At 37.2% G+C, this 17,167-nt stretch overlaps 1 protein-coding gene across 1 annotated transcript in view; it reads right to left on the bottom strand.

The window, feature by feature from the left end:
• Positions 1 to 1,469: 1,469 nt before the first annotated feature.
• IL13RA1 (interleukin 13 receptor subunit alpha 1) overlaps positions 1,470 to 17,167 on the bottom strand; it is a 49,037-nt gene continuing 33,339 nt past the window's right edge. The window contains exons 9-11 of the mRNA XM_074359260.1: positions 16,680 to 16,776; positions 14,321 to 14,405; positions 1,470 to 3,951 (exon numbers count right to left, since the gene is read on the bottom strand). Of these exons, the coding sequence (XP_074215361.1) occupies positions 3,859 to 3,951; positions 14,321 to 14,405; positions 16,680 to 16,776 (275 nt within the window). The 3' untranslated portion in view covers positions 1,470 to 3,858. The remainder of the gene's footprint in view (positions 3,952 to 14,320; positions 14,406 to 16,679; positions 16,777 to 17,167) is intronic.

Genomic DNA, 17,167 nt, shown 5'->3' with positions numbered 1-17,167 from the left:
CCTCAATCATTTTATGTCTTAAGTTTCTTCATCTATAACATGAAGATAATAATGCAACCTATCTCATGGGAATCACATGGGGATTTATTGAAATAATACATATAACTCGGCACACAATAGCTACTCAATAACTATTAATTTTCTCTTTTTATATAATGGTCTACCTAGTAAATGTTGAAATCTAGCAGTGAAATACTTTCCCATTGCTAATGTTAAACTAAAAGCACTACCATTACAAAAGATAGTTAAAGGCCAAAGAACATTCAGGAAGAAATCATCTTGGGAATTGATGTCAAAAATATCTAGCACACCCAAATGTCAGTAAAACCCCTCCCTCGCTTAAAGTTAAAGCTTGCCAAGATTTAGCTACAGTATTCAGAAAAAAAACTTTAGTGCTTGATTTAATCATCAGGGTTTAAAAGAAAACAGGATTTGAAATAAACTGTTCTTGTCTTCTTACTTTCCTCTAAAATTACTAATATTGCAGTAGCATAATATGCTACTCATGTGAGCACAAAGTTGTGCTTGTAAAAGAGCAGAAGTTCATGGAAATGACAAAATGGTAGATTACCCTGGAAAGCAAATGGGCTTAGATCATTCTGGCGCCTCTGCCCTGAGATGAGATGAACATGCTTGTGGCTACAGGAATTTGTTTACCATAGATCTCATACAGATATACAATCTCAAGGGTCCTGGTTAAATGTTTTCTGTCATAATACTCAAGTGTGTCAATGTGTTGAGAATCAAAAGGCAGGTTTCCTTTTTATTCAAAACAAAACAAAACTATACTTACCTGGAGGTGGACTTCCAGAACCTTCTTGGATAACTTTAGATAGTTATACAAGTAACCTGAGCAAGATGAGTACCCCCTACCCATATCCTAGGACTTGAATCCTGGAAAAATGCAGGGAAGTTAACAAATATGGTCAGGATAAAGGTCCATTCCTAGAATGTAATACAATACAAATGAGAAAGACCCTCTGTGGCATTCAAACCATTTTGCTGTAGCTACAGAAAATATGAAACCACATCACCGTCTCTTAAGAGGGCAGCTATTGGAAACTGATTTTCTTCATTTCAAACCTAACCTGCTTATATGATTAATTCATAAGTAGATGTCCCTCATCATGTATACCGTGACAGTCTCCTTAAGTACACTGCACTCTATTTTAAGCTTAAAAGTAGAAAGGACTAGTTCTCGATTTCCCTTAATTGTCATAGCCACAATTTATCAAATACTTATGTTCCTTTAGGTACTGTTTGTGAAGGCTGTACTAAAATTAAACCAAGTGCATGCCTTTATCAGAAAACAGGCATACTGAGAGCAGGAAAGTTTAGGGTAAATGACTGTAAGATAAAATAGCTGTTTTGGAATTTTTTCCCAACTTATATTATTTTAACTCCAATTTCTTCTGCCACACACTCCCCACAATACATTCCCCAAAATAAGACAAAGGAAAACATCTGGGTGACATACAAAAAGACAATATTTATTTTACTCAAGCTTTCCTATAAGAAGTTAAACAAAATGATCCCTAGCTGAAGGCATTACCAAAAATGTTAACATTGTTTCATGTATCCCTTCAGTGCCCAGATGAAGAAAAAAGTTATCTGAATGAAAGAAGAATGAGCATCCTTACAGTGGGTTTACTTAGCTATGTGGAGGAAAAAATCCATACAGGTTAGACATAAAATAGTACACAAACTTACTACTTTCCTACAGATAATGGGAATTTCACTGAAGTCTCCAAGAGCTCCCAGGACCTGGGGATCACTTTTCAGCAATTATAAAACAGCCATAGGTGCTCTCATAATTCAATGCCCCCTTTTCCATCAAATATTTTACTGCTAAAAGAGCAAGATGGAAACAAAATACAATTTCCTGCAGGACTGTCAGCATCAGTAGTTCCTTGGGTAATCAGAATATCAAAGCATCCCCCAACTGCCATCTAAATAGGATAACAGGAAAAATGGCTTTGGGGGAGGCATTTAGGTGTTTTGTTTCCCAGAATTATAAGACCTGGCTAGGTAGTAATCTCACCCCTACACAGGAAAACCAAATATTCTTTCTAGAGAACAGTAGGACAAAGAGGAACATCCATGCCTGTCTCCCAACCTCAATCTGACCTCAAAAATAAAAGTACAGGGAGGAAGCACCTTGACATCTATCATTGCCATAAACCCCAATTTCCTCAGAGAAGCCAGGGCACAGAGCTCCTCTGCAGCAGTGCAAGCACGTTGCCACTTTTACCAAACCTGTAAAGAGTAGGAATCTCTGATCTCTCTTCTCCTAAGAGCAGGAATTGGAAGTAGCATTATCTTATTAATATGAATGGATGAATGTTTGGAGAACCTGTGATATAAAGTTCTCAAATTCCTGCTCGTAATTTGAGTCTACGTGTGTGAGGAGAGAAACACTGGGGTGGGGGGACTTCTCATTTCCATACTTTAAATTTGGAGGAGTTAGGGGGGGTAGAGGGAAGATAGATAGATAGATAGATACGTTGTGGGGATGGGTGGTAATGGACTCATAACATATACAAAAAAAAAAAAAACAGAATACAGACGTTAGAGCCTTTGATGGCTGGCTATCCATATAAGAAGCAAAACCTACTAATAACCATTTGTGGGAATAAGGGAAAAGAGGAAGACACGACTATTCTTTTTTTTCTCAAGCAAATAGCAAAATTCTACATGAAGATAATCCCTCCTTTCTGTTTAGAAAATGCGTAGAGAAATAGTGCTGAAAACCTTTCAAATAAATGCAGACTCACACAGAAGTTACAAAATATGCGAGAATTAGTCACTGATTCTCAGTCTACTCACACTTTACCTGAGATGCAAATTACTCCCTGCTCCTCTAGGTGTTCTGAGCAGATTTATATTCTAATTGCTAATTAAAGGTGAAAGACTACAACGAAGGGGATGAGGGAGAATGCAAAAGGAGAAATGGGTGTGTGAGATGGGGAGCTGAAAGCTCTGGAAAATGACCGGTGAGGAAAAAGAACTGAGGAGCCCCAGCTAGACTGTCAGTTCTTTGAGGGAGTCTGTGCCTCCCACCTCGGGGCCTCGCACAATCTGGACACATAGTAAATATCTGATTGGAGTAGCAGAGGTGAAGGAAAAACAATACCTCATTAGATTCTATGTGGTTCAAACTGTAATACCCAATAAGTCATTCTGCCTCTACTGCCCTTAAAAGCCTGAAATGACTTTGAAAGTTCTCAGTAAAGAAGCTGCCTCTGCTTTTTCTGTAGTTGTCATCAGCATGGCCGTCACTGATGCCTGAGCCTTTCAAAGCAGAGGAAAAAATGCTGCTGAAGGGGACGATGATTCTGGACTGTTAAGAGTTTTAATAGCCAGAGCCATTACTCAATGGGATCCCAAACAATAGATAACAGATTTTATCAATTTTGTTTGCTAGATGTTCTCTATGACTCAAATTTGGCTTTAGCCTTTGCACCCAAAATGAGTTCCCTCATAAATACAATTTGTTGATATTACTTGACACAAAGAATACAAAGCAGATACAGATCCCTCAGGAAGTTGTCACAACTCTTGATAAGATTAACTCGACTGCCATCATCACTTTTTGCTTTTGTCCCCTAGTTTGAAGCCTTCGCAAAAGATGTCTGCTTTTATAATTCAATGAGAATGACTCCGCTCTCTTCTCCAAAGAGCCCATTATTTTTAGTTTTTCAGTGCACAACTCAGCATAAAGACCTGTGGCTCTTATGAGCTGCCTGTTTTTAAATGGACCAGTAGTTTCAGTTTCCATTTAACAAGTTCCCAGATAACAAATGGAGAATGGAGTGAATCTTCACAAGGTCACGCTGAAGGTTAAAATAAATTATCCCATCACTGAGAGGCTCTCTTCAGGTTTTCTATCAGCACGACAGAGTCAGTTTCTTCTTTGGTTTGCTTCTCACAGATGTCGTACTTCTTCCAGCGCTGGCAGGGAAGAAAAAACACATACACAATGACTTTTCTAAACAACGTTCTTTCCCTGAGTACTCACAGGCAATGCTTATTTTTAGGTTTGCGTGCATGGAACCCTGAGTGTATGTTTTCCTGGTTTTTTTTTTTTTTTTGACCTAAGAATCTTCGTCTATTTGAACAATTAATGAAACACAACAATCAGGAATTAACATTAAAGGGGAAAAAAGCATGGGCTTGTTATATGATGTTTAGTGACTAGCTCAAGAGATAAACAAATGGAGACATCTCCAAATTTGGAAACAGTCTTCTGAAGAAGAACAAAAAGGTGGCATGCTTTTCTCACTTCAACTGTTTCTATCGTTATTTTCTTACCACTCAAATTTGACCATTGCTCCAGAGATATCATAGGCTCAAAAAGGCAACTAGCATCCAGGTGAATGGCAATATATAAAATGTCTTAGTGTGGTTAAAACTTTTTAAAGAGCTTGTATCAACAGCTTCATGTAACATCATTTGCTAGAAAAGGGAATTATGCATATAAGGTAAGCGCATCTTGAACTCAATTTAAGTGTGTCTCTTATGGTGAAAGCCAGTTTCTTAGTCTTTGCCTTCTTTACGTATAAATCAAAGGAAAAAGTGAAACCTGAGTTTACTCCCCTTATCTGTAAAATAAAGTTGTTAGACTAAACCAGGGGGCGGCAAACTATGGTCTAAATGCCAAATCCAGCAGGCCCCCTGGTCTTGTAAAGAGTTTTGTTGGAACGCAGCCACACTCATTTGCTTCTATATTGTCTGTGGCTGTTTTCATGCTACAACAGCAGACTTGAGTTGCTGTGTCAGAGAGCAAATGGATTGCAAAGCCAAAGATATTTACTATCTGGTTCTTTACAGAAAAAGTTTGCCAACCCCATGTGCTAGATTACTTCAAAGCTCCTTTTCTGCTCTGCTGTTTTCTGGTTTTATAAGCCTAGAAAAGGAAGTGGAAAGAAGGAAAAACAGAACAAGTAACAATGACTATTCAGCTGCCTCAGGTTGTGCAATTAGAGATGGACTCAGCAAGTCAGGAGCATGCAGTCTTAGAGAGCATTGGAGGGATGAGTTGGGAAGCAATGCTTAAGATAGCCAAATTATTCTAAATAATGATTTAACCCTGGTACTCCTAGTGGAATAGCTAAAATGAAAAAATACTGACAATTCCAAATGCTGATAAGGATGCAGAGTAACTAGATCTTTCATATATAGGTAGAAATGTAAAACAGTACAGCCACTATGGAAGACAGTCTGACAATTCCTCATAAAATAAAATATACACTTACCGCATGACCTAGACATCCTACTCCCAGGTACTGACCCAAGAGAAAGGACAACGTGTCCACACAAAGACCTCTACATGAATGTTTATAGCAGCTTTATTCATAAAAGCCAAAAAACTGTCTTTGAACAAATAAATGGTTAAATAAACTGTGGAATTCTGCTCAGCAAGAGAAAGCAATGAACTACTGATACACGCAACAACACGAGTATCTCTTAAATGCACTAAGTGAAAGAAGCCAGACTCAAAAATCTATGTACTGTGTGACTCCATTTGTATGACATTCTGGAAAAGGCAAAACTTCAGGGACGGAAAACAGACCAGTGGTTGCAAGGGTATAGGGTCAGGGAAAGGTGTTAACTGCAAAGGGGCATGAAGGAACTTTCGGAGAGATGATGGAAATGTTCTCTATATCTTGACTGGAGTGATGGCTACAAAATTCCAAATATTTGCTAAAACTCTTCTAACTGTACACTTATAAAGAGTAAAATTTATGATATGTAAATCAAATTAGCAAACTTGATTTTTTTAAAATGTGAAACGCACAGACTTTTAATAAAAAACAATCTGAAAAAATTATATAACCTTGAAACAATGGCTTAGTCAATAAATGGCACTAAGACAACTGGCTAAATATTTAAAAAATAAAGTTAAACCCTACCTCACCACCTACATGGATAAACTCTATATGGATTAAAGACCTCTATTTAAGAAAACAAAATCATACATTAGAAACTGACACAATGTAAGCTGACTATACTTCAACTTTTTTTTAAAAAAGTGTATTATAGGACCAGGGCTGGCAAATTTTTCTGTAAATGGCCAGATAATAAATATTTTCAGCTTTGAGGGCCATATAGTCTCTGTCTCAAATAACTCAACTCTGCTGTTGTAGCATGAACAGGCATGGCTGTGTTCCAACAGAACTTTTTTGTGGACCCTGAAATTTTAATTTCATATAATTTTCTTCTTTAGATTTTTTTCAACTGCTTAAAAGTATAAACACCATTTGCAGCTTGCAGCCTGTATACAAACAACTGGCAGGCAGAATTTGGCCCAGGGTCTGTAATTTACAGAGAAATCCAATGAGGAAATTATAGTGGTTGGCAGCATAGTTTTTGAATCTCCCCAAATGCTACCATAAAAACCACAAGTAGGAAAGGTAAGTATGGTAAGTAGGAAAACAAACAAACAGACAAAATCCATGGGTGCAATTTGTGACAAAACCAGATGAAAATGATGCTGCCATGAACCCTGAAATACGAGTGGGTGGGGACAAATTAGATATGCTACAAGAACAAAATGGTATTATCTATGGAAGAGTTCAGAGAGGGAATTAGCAGGGCATCTGATAGATCTGAGAACTCTGAAACAACTCACTTAGACCTCAGCAAGCTACTTTCTGAACAACAAGTGAGACTGGCAGAGGCCTGCACCATCAAATTGTGACTGAGTGCAAGGAGTCCATGGAACAGCCTGGGAACCATGTGGGCCCTATGAGCTCTGAAAACCATCCAAAGCTCCCTTCCTGGGCAAAGTCCCACTCTGAGGAGAAACTGGTGGGAATGGATTCCACATCGGCCACGACAGAGACAAGAGAGACAAAACAGAAATTCCAGATAAAAGTAGAGGTAGTGAACAGGCAAGGCCAGATTTCAGAAAGGAATTCACTGTAACTTTGAAAAAGTATCAAGAACAATAGAAGATGGAATTCTATAGCCATGAAATTAGGGGGAAAAAAAACTATCTTAAATCAAGCCTCCTTCTGAAACTTCAGGAAAACTTCACATCAAGCAACAAGAAGAATATTCTTACAGAATTAAAAACAAGCCAGAAAGGTATGTCCAAAAAAAAAATACAAAGAGGTAAATTATAACCTAATATTTCAAAACTAGCTAAAATATATTAAGAAAAAGTTATATAATATGAAAAAATATGCATGATATGGAAGAATATAAAATTCAGAATAAGAACAACTCAGAAATGACATGGTAAAAACCCAAGAAAGAATCAGAAGTAAAAGAAAAGACTCATTTCAGAAATGAAGACTAGCTAGAAGAAACAAAGGGGCAAATACAACAGATAATACCTTAAGAGAAGCAAAAGATGAAAAGGAGGATTTTTTTAATCAAAAAGAAATGAAGGTGGATGAAAATTATTCAAGAGGATGTGACAAGTATAGAAAACAGGCAAAGAAAAAACAAGGGAACAGAAAAAAAAAAGTGAAGAAATTTTTACTGAAATTAAAAAAAAATCTAAAACTACATACTGGAAAAGCATACCATATGCCTCAGAAACAACCCAGAATGACCAACACCAAGACATATTCTGGCAAAATTATTGGACTTTGAAGAAAAAAAAATCTGTTGACAACCAGGCAAAAAAGACCAAGTGTTTTAATACAGAAAGAAAATCATATTGTCAGCAGACTTTGATTACATTTTATGCCAGAAGAAAATGGATGACATATTTAAGATAGCCAAGGCAAGAATATGTAAGCCATGGATTTTATATCTAGCTAAAATGACTTTCAATTATTAATTCAGGAAACTCCATCAATGTATAACTAATTCAGGAAATGTTAGTCCCATGAATCCTCCCTGAGAAAACTTTTGGAGTTTCAAAAACCAAAATGACTGAAGAAACATCAACATAAAGACCAGGAGTTAGCATCAAATACATACCCATATAGAATTAAGACTAAAGAGAGCTATAAGGGAGACAATAAAGTATATAATAGCCTTACATACTGACAAGGTAGATACTGGACAACTTTAAACATGGGGAGAGAATGGGGAGAACATAAGGGAAAACTGCTCTTTTCAATAATTATTAAAAATTATTTTATAGTTTGTCAAAAGTTCAGAAATTCCTTCAGTTCTGTTTCTTTCTCATCTGTTAAATTCAAATAAAAATAAACATGAGCATTTAATTAAAACATTTTATATAATATGATTGGTTAAAAGTGTAGACTGGAGAATCAGGATGCCTGGGTTCAGATCCCAACTTGGACACTTGCTAGTTAAGTTGAGATCCTAGCTCTGCTAGGTAGCAGCATTGGAGCCTTAAACAAGTTACACATAATCCCTCTAGCATTCCATTTTCTTCATCTATATAATGGAGATATTACCTACTGCAGGATGGGGACAAATTAATGAGGAAAGTGCTTAGAAAAGTGTCTGACACCCAGCAGAAGTTCAATAAGTATGAACTGTTATTATTGTTGTCACTATTATTCCATTTATCAATAAAGGTACAGTAGCCCTCTGGAGAATGTGCATAAGTTATGTGGAACTACTACACCATTTGACATAAAGGATTTGAGCATCCCTGGATTTGGGTATTCAACAAAGCCCTGGAACCAATCACACACGGATACCAAGGGACGACTGTATTTCCATTTCTCTCTGTTGTTCTTATAACAATAAAGATGGTGATAGGATTAAGAAGGGTGTGATTTTATTTTTCCTCTTTTGGTTATCTATATTTCTCATTTCTCTATAACAAATATTTATTCCTTTTAAAAGAAAAATTATTTTAATTTAAAAAGCACCCTGATTATTATACTTTAATTAGTTTCTGATCATTAGACCCAGGGCTTAGCTATGTTGGGCAGGGAGAAAAGCAATCTGAACACTACAGCAGAACTGGCTTCTAAGAATACATTAATTTTATTTAATTGCCTTTTTTCATTCCTGAAACTTGGATTACACTCATTTTCACCCATCATCAGCATCAGGGCCTTTGCCTGAGCATGGCTTCTATAAATATGCCCATGTAAGGTAAAAGGGAAAAATGCAGAGGCTCTGACCTATTATTCAATTTTGTGAATTATGTCAGTCTAATTTTAAAATTACTTGTAGAAAAAAATAAATCCACAAAATTACAGTCCATAATTGAATTCTTACACTGCCAATTTTTTAAACAAGATTAATCAACAATACAATAATGGCCAAAGATGAAAAACATCAGAGATGAAAAAAATTGGTGTTTGGGTAGTGAACACAACTGGCTTCTAGTTATTAGTCATCCTAGAAAAATAAATGTATGTATGTATTTAAAGAAATAAACACAATTCATAGAATAACAGAACATCAAGTCTCAATTTAAGAGCACCTTCAAGATTTGGTTATTTCCCACAGTTAATTTCCCGAAAGAGGTGAAGTGGGTTTCATGCACCTAAGCCCCATGCAAAACACTGGCTTGATGTATACAAGTCAATTGATTATGTGCCTCCATCTTCAGAGCAACATTCACAATAGAACGTTGTACAGTATGAACTGTGGATCCCCATGCCTTAAAACCACTGCAGTGTAAAAAGCACTAGTTGAATGTGGTGTGGAGGGGACTAATTTGGTACCATTTGAGGTGGCTACTAATCCAAACCCTCACTTTAAAAATTGATAATTAAAGGGAAAGAATTAAACATGTATCCTGCCTTTCTAGCAGAAACAGAATTTCAGAGCAATCAAGGATCCTAGTTGATGACTGAAAGCAGTGCTTTATAGAAAAGTGTCAGCTTATAAAGGTAGATTAAATGATAGATGAGAAAAATCATCATTTCACAACCCCTAATGAAATTATTGATTCAAGCAAGGATACCAATTGGCCAATAAAAAGCATCAGCTGAAGAGTTGGCAGGGTGCTAACAAAATACCACTCAGATTATCTTCAGGTGGCAGGAGCAGGGAGTGTAGATGGCAGGAGGGGACATGCTATTATCACCTTAAATACAGTGGTCAATCTTAGCCTCACTAATAGTAGGACAACTGGATATTATCTGTCTCCTGACAATTGGGACAGCTGGAAAAATTTAAATATGAATTGTGTATTAATCTTTAATCTTTAAAGTGCGGTCACATTATTTTGGCTATGTAGGAAAGTGATCTTAGTTTTTAAAGATACATATTGAAGTTAAAAAAAATCAGCAGTATTTGGAAGTCAACTCCAAGTTAAAGAGCTGCTTTCCAATCAGGAATGCAAAACTGGCACAGTACTGAAAATATAATTGGTTTCCAAGAAGTCAGGGAAGAATAGATAATATTTTATGGATGAACAAGAAATGCAGATGCAGAAAAGAAGCAATTCCCTCTGCAAAGCACCCCCAACTCCCCCCAAATATGGCCGGCAGCCCAGTTAGTCACAAAGAAAAGGCAAACAGCAAAGCAACAGGAAAAAATGCTGTTGGCCAGAATGTTACTACAGTGACAAACAAAACACTGTCAAAACACTGTCAAAACACTAGAAACCTTAAGGAAAACTATACAGAAGATTTAATTAATTGGTAGCCAAACCTAAGTAAGTTTTTTTTTAAGAACCACTATTGATGGTGCAGCGTGGAAGAAGAAAGTGTTTAGAAAGAGCATGGGTTATTTCTTGGGAATAGAAATTGGTAATTTTGGGCTACAGTGGATTCTAGTTCAGGTTCTGCAAATTATCTCTCTAGATGATAGTTCTTGAAAAATTTCTCTGTCACCCTCAACATCCTCATCTTTAAAGTGAGGGGTTGGATTAGAACCTAGAGTTTTGAAAATTTATAATTAAAGGTAACTAAACATGTAAACATCCACCTCACTAGATGACTGCTAGGGCCATGTTCATTCCATAATTTAATGATTCTAGAAGTAAAAGGATAGTCTTCCTGCTGCATACGCAGTTCAATTTGTGAGAATTGCTGCCATGTAGAGAAAGCAGATTATTCATTTGGTTAAAAAGCAAACATGAAAATTTGTTCTATTACCCTTTCTCCTGTCTGGCATTTATTACACTTTTAGTTTTAAACATGGACTTTATTTAATGGTCTGCAACCACCACAAACAAAAACATCTTATGCTTTTAGAGGTCCATCCTGTCAGTGTATCCGCCTCACTAAATTATAGAATTATCTGACTCATCGGGACAACATATTATCCTCTAGACAGCAAACTGAAAAAAAGCAATTTTCCCATCTCTGAGAAAGATAATTGATCTGATTTTGCTGTCAATGTTACCATCATTCACTCTATCACCCAGGCTTGAAACCTTGAGATTATTTTTTACTCTCACCACCTTTCATTACCCAGTCACCAAGTCGTAATGAGTTTCCTTTAATAATGTCTCTTGCAGCAATCTCATATGCTACCTCTGAAGTTCAAATCCCTATAACCTCACAGACCTGGATGACCACAATATTCTCTTCTCCCTTAATGACTGGTACAGGGTTTCTTTTTATTATAAAAGTGATACATGCTCATTACAGGCAATTTGGAGATTTCAGAGAGGGAGATAGAGAATAATATCAATTATCCACAATCCTGCCCAGAGATGATCATTTTGACCCATTTCCTTCCACTCATTGTTCTATGTATATACTGATGCATTTTTATAAAAATTAGGATTGTAATACCCTACACATTTATAATATGTTTCTTATTCTTATATCATGAGTATTTTGCTATGATATTAAATGCTTTGGAAACCTAACTTTTAACAAAACTTTTTCAATTATTGATGTTTCCTGGTTTCTAATTTTTCATGTTAGAAACAAATGCTGCATTGACCATCCTTGTACCATTGTTGGATTATTTCCTTAAAATAGATTCCTAAAGAAATAATTACAAAAGCAAAGATTCTTGTTACATTTTACCAAGTTGCCCTCCAGAAAGAATATGTATTATTTTATAGGCCCACCAGCAGTGCATGAAAAGTGCCAGTTCCCCACCCACTTGTTAACACTGGATATTACCACTTTTTAGAAATGTATTAAGCTGGAAATTTATATCTCATCAACACTTTGGTTGTATGTCTTGTATATATCAGTGAATCCAAACATGTTTTCACAGATATTGGGCATTTGTGTCATGGTACCCCCCTGTCTAATCCATTTTCACCAGGTTATTGTCAGAATGACATTCCTAATACTTTCTCCTATAACGCCAGCCATAATGTAACTCCAAATCTGTTTCTCAGAACTGCCCTATCCCAACCTGGTACTTCCGCCATACAGAACTTTTAGGAGGTAGTGAGTTCTTTAGGACAAACATTCTAGCTTACAAGAGGCAATGCAGCATAGTGGAAAGGGAGAGAGAACTCTAGAATCAGTCAGTCCTGGATCAAATCCCACCTTACTACCTATTAGCTGTGTGACTGCAGTATACTTACCTAACCTCACTGAGACTCCATTTCCTTTTCTGTAAAGTGGTACTAACCACACCTACACCACAGGGTGGTTATGAAGATAGAGCATTTAATACACTGTGTACACATAACAGACCTCCTGGTTAGAGGTGTTGCTAGAGTGCTTGCACAATTCCCAGCCTCCAGCATCTTTCACAGTAGCTGGTGCAACGAAGAAAGACAGAGAGATAATCCTAAGGAAAATGCACATAGCAGTGATTTTCAAAGTGTGGTCCACGAATGATTTTGCCAGGATAGGAATCATCTTCAGACTCCTTTTAAATATGCAGATTCCTGGGATCCATCCCAGATCTAGTGAATTTGAAATTCTGGAGGTAGGGCCCAGGATTCTATATAATGACAAGCATTCCAGTCAATTGTGACAACTAAAGTTGAAGAACCACTGGTTGCCATAGTCACCTCAGTTACAGTACACAATCCCATCAGGCACCTGACTTCTAGACCGACATGCCTAGTGGTGCCTCATCCCCCAGGGCCTGGCAGAGTTACCCATTGTCTATGACCATGACTTGGTGAAAAATGATCCAGATGATTCCTCCTCGGATTCCTCCCTTCCTCCCATAGCCACATATCATCATTGCCATTCTAAATCAGTCATTATAAGAACTGTTTGGGTATTAGAGATAAATGGAAAGTATTATCAACAGTAATAGTAATCACTAACACTAAGCACCTATAATGCGCCAGGCATGCTAAGTGGTTTTTAATGTATAAGTTAATTTAATCCACATAACAACACTATGAGGCAGGTGCTGTCATTACCTTCACTTCACAAATGAGAAAACTGAGGCACAGAGAGGTTAAGGAAGTTACCTAAGGTCAAATAGATGGTAAATAACACAGCAGAGATTTGCACCCAGACAATCTGACTCCAGAGCTCAGGCTATTATCCACTACGCTGTACTACTTCCCTGAATTAACTGCCCTATGCCTGAAATCACTAACTTAAGATATATACAATGATACTGATATGTATTTTTTTTAGTGCCTTTATTACTTTATTTGGGTGAATGTATTTACCAGAGAAACCTCAAACTCTTTTGTTCCTATAAGGTCTTAGGTTTTCCAGCCACCAATTCTAGCATGAAAGTCCGCAGCAAACTGACTATTAACAGTTCGAGTGGGTTTGCTCTAGTTCCGTGTCTTCGGAGGCCAGCCTTCCAGGCAACAGCATGAACAAAATCTATTTCAATTGTTTACCCTATCTTCATATTTTCACAAAGCAGGTTTTAATAATTATCCAAGAGTCAGAAGACCTGCCTATTGGTTTAGTTTCATAAAAGAGGCTCCCTCGACTGTGGGTTTGGATCAAATATGTTCCCTACCCCAGAGAGAGAATGAAGCCCAGTGACATCAGATGGGCAAAGTATTCTGGGGACCTCTTAAATGGTATGCTTTTAAATCAGCTCTTCTTTAAGCTTTTAGATAAAATGTAGTTTAAAATAGCCAATTTTGAAATGAATTTCTAACACATGCTACAACATGGATGAACCTTGAAAACATTGTGCTAAGAGAAAGAAGCCAGACACAAAAGGACAAATATTGCACGATTCCATTTATATGAGGGACCCAGAACAGGTAAACTGATAGAGACAGAAAGCAGAATAGAGGTTACCAGGGGCTGAGCGGAATGGAGAGTTATTGTTTAGTATAGTTTATGTTTAGGATGATGAAAAAGTTCTGGAAATAGTGAGGATGGTTGCACAACATTGTAAATGTACTTAATGCCACTGAACTGTACACTTAAAAATGGTCAAAATAGTAAATGTTACGTTATATATATTTTACCAAATTTAAAAAAAAAATCCCACAGCCTCTAGCCTCTAAAAAAGAAAAAAAAAAGAAAGAAAAAGAAAAGAAACCAATTTTGAAACTCATGGAGTCAGTGCTTACCAGGGTATCATCATTCTGGTCTCCAAACATTTCTTTAAAAATTTTGCCAGGATCAGGAATTGGAGGGAATATAATGATCTTGAGCCTTTAAGAAAACAAAGACATTTTTGATCAAATCTTCCAGTCCATAGGAATGTCCCACTTAAAAACAGCGATATTAAAAGAAGGCTCGGACAAAAGATATGGTACACAAGTCATCTTTAGTGATAAAGCAGTTGTGAAGAAATTTCTAAAACAAGCTGAGAAATCAATGCCCTAAGAGTACCAAGTGTGAGTAGAGCAAAGGGACCATAGGGATAAGCAGGCTATTTACACCTTATTATTTAAAAAAAATTTCCAGTTTTATTGAGATATACTTGACAAATAAAAATTGTATAAATTTGAGGTGTGCAACGTGATATTTTGATATACGTATACACTGTGAAATGAAATGATCACCACCATCAAGCTAATAAACACATCCATTACCTCACACAGTTATGATTATGTGTGTGTGTGTGTGTGTGTGTGTGTGTGTGTGTGTGTGTGTGTTATACTCTTATCATTTAAGGAATAAGGGTGCTTTACTTATCATAGACCAGATGGAGCTTTATAATTTTGAAAAAAATAATCTTCTGAGAACAGGGGACATTCCTCTTTAATTTTTCTTTCTTTTTCTTGTCTCCTCTATTTTTGCATCTTATAGTACCCTTTGGTAGACCTACCTCATCTCCTAGGTCTCTAAATATTGGTGTGCCCCAGGATTCAGTCTTCTGTCTCCTTTATCTCACTCACTTTATTAGTGCTATCTTCCAGGCTTAGGGCTTTAAATTTACTTACACGCTGAGGACTCCTGAAATTCTATTTCCAGCCTAGACTTCTCCCTTAAACTCCAGATTTACACACATATACAAGTTCCTATTTAACATCGCTACTCGGATATCTCATAGGCATTTCAAACTTATCATGTTCAAAACTGAAGTCCTCCCCTCCCCCTAAAGCCAGCTCTCCTCACAATCTTCTCTATCTCAGTAAATGGCTCCAGCGTTCACCCAGTTGCTGAAGCCAAAAATCTAAGAGTCATCCTTTGAATCCTCAATTTCCCTCACACCTCCAGAGACAAGCAGCCATCAGCAACTGCTATCAAAGCCATCTTCAAACTATACCCCACATCGGACTACTTCTTACTACCCCCATTGCTAACCTCCTAGCCTAGGCTACCCTTATCTTTCCACTCAATCACTGCAACACTTCCTAACTAGTCTAACTGCTTCCATTCTTGCCAGAGTCAATTCTTCACCCAGCAACTACAATGATCTTTTATGACAGTAAATCTGATCACATCCTTCCCCTGCTTAGTTAAAACTCTCTAATGTCTTCCCATCATGCTTAGGATAAAACCTCAGTTCCTTGCCAGGGCCTACGTGATCTGGCCCCTCCAACCCCTCCAGCCTCATCTCCTGTCACTCTCTCCTTTGCGTGCTCTCCTCTCCAACAAGACACACCAAGTTCATTCCAGCTTCAGGGCCGCTGCACTGGTTGTTCCTTTGGCCTGGAATGCTTTCTTTGAATATCTGAATGGCCCTCTCCTTAATTTAAGTCTCTCCTCCAATGTTACTTTCTGAGAGAGGCCTTCCCTGGCCATTGAATACAAGATGAGCCTTATATCACTTCCAAGCCTTTCTCCCCACCTCAAACCCAGAACTTTACTGCTTACTATGTGAAACCAAGGATAGGGACTTCGTCCCATTCTTTGCCGCAACTCCAGCAATTAGAACAGTGCCTGACATATCAATAGGCACTCAATAAATGTATATTGAAAGAGTATTGAAATCATGATAAAATATTGATTTTAGAACCAGCTTAATAACCTTATTCCAACTTTAGGTATTTACTGAAAAAGCAAACAGCACCAGACTAGTCCCTATGGTGAGACAGACAAAGTAAACCATTCTCAAGGAATGAGGGCTGTATCTTAGAGACAATTTGAAGTTCTCTTTCCTATAGCATTAAGTAGCAATCTGCTTTGCATGCATACTAGACAAATCATTTAATTAGTAATTGTCTCCATTTCTAAAACTTATGAGCTACCAACTAACTGTTGACAAATTAGGCATTTGAAAGAGTAGAGTGAACGTAGGTTCTATCCATAATTCTAAACATACATAAAAAGAGCAGAGCCCTGGGAAACTAATCCAACATTTTCCTCATCAGAAAATGGGCACAATAATACTTCCTTGCCATGCCATACTACCAAAAGCCAGCTATAGCCAAAATGCTTCTAACACACTGGGCAAACAGCAAACACACCCACAAAGAATAATAACCATAGCAACCAGGCTAACAGAAACTGTCAAACCTGCCCAGGCAGTTGCCTTACCTTTTCAGATATAGCAGGAGGACTATGATTGCAGCTGCAACAATGACCGGAATGATGAGTAACGTGGTTATGTAGAACGTGGGATTGGCCCTCTGACCTGGAGAATGGAAAGCAAAGAGAAAGACATGAGAAATAAAAACCTTTCGGAAATAAACCAAGCAACAGTTCTATTAGACTAATAAGATCCCAGATATTTCTGTCCTCTACCCCATCCTATTTCCCAAGACTCTTCAATTCTCTTATCTTTTGTTATCTTAATAGTGGGAAAAAAAGTCCTGCTCTGGTGCCTAAAATTCCATGGGTGAAGAAGCACTTTAAGGATTATCTGAAATCAGGATATCTTAACTGGTTTCAGACACTATTAACAAAGATGTTATATCTGTTAAGTATGTCATCTCATTAACAGTAATTATCTTTCCTTATTGGTTACTTAGCACTATTAGAACACCTAAAATAATACTAACAATGGCTACCGCTACTACTATTCT

Source organism: Camelus bactrianus, chromosome X, assembly GCF_048773025.1.
Source record: "Camelus bactrianus isolate YW-2024 breed Bactrian camel chromosome X, ASM4877302v1, whole genome shotgun sequence".
NCBI classification, from domain to species: Eukaryota; Metazoa; Chordata; class Mammalia; order Artiodactyla; family Camelidae; genus Camelus; species Camelus bactrianus.
Note: the sequence above shows the minus strand (reverse complement) of the source record. Positions and strands in the feature narration are given on the sequence as shown.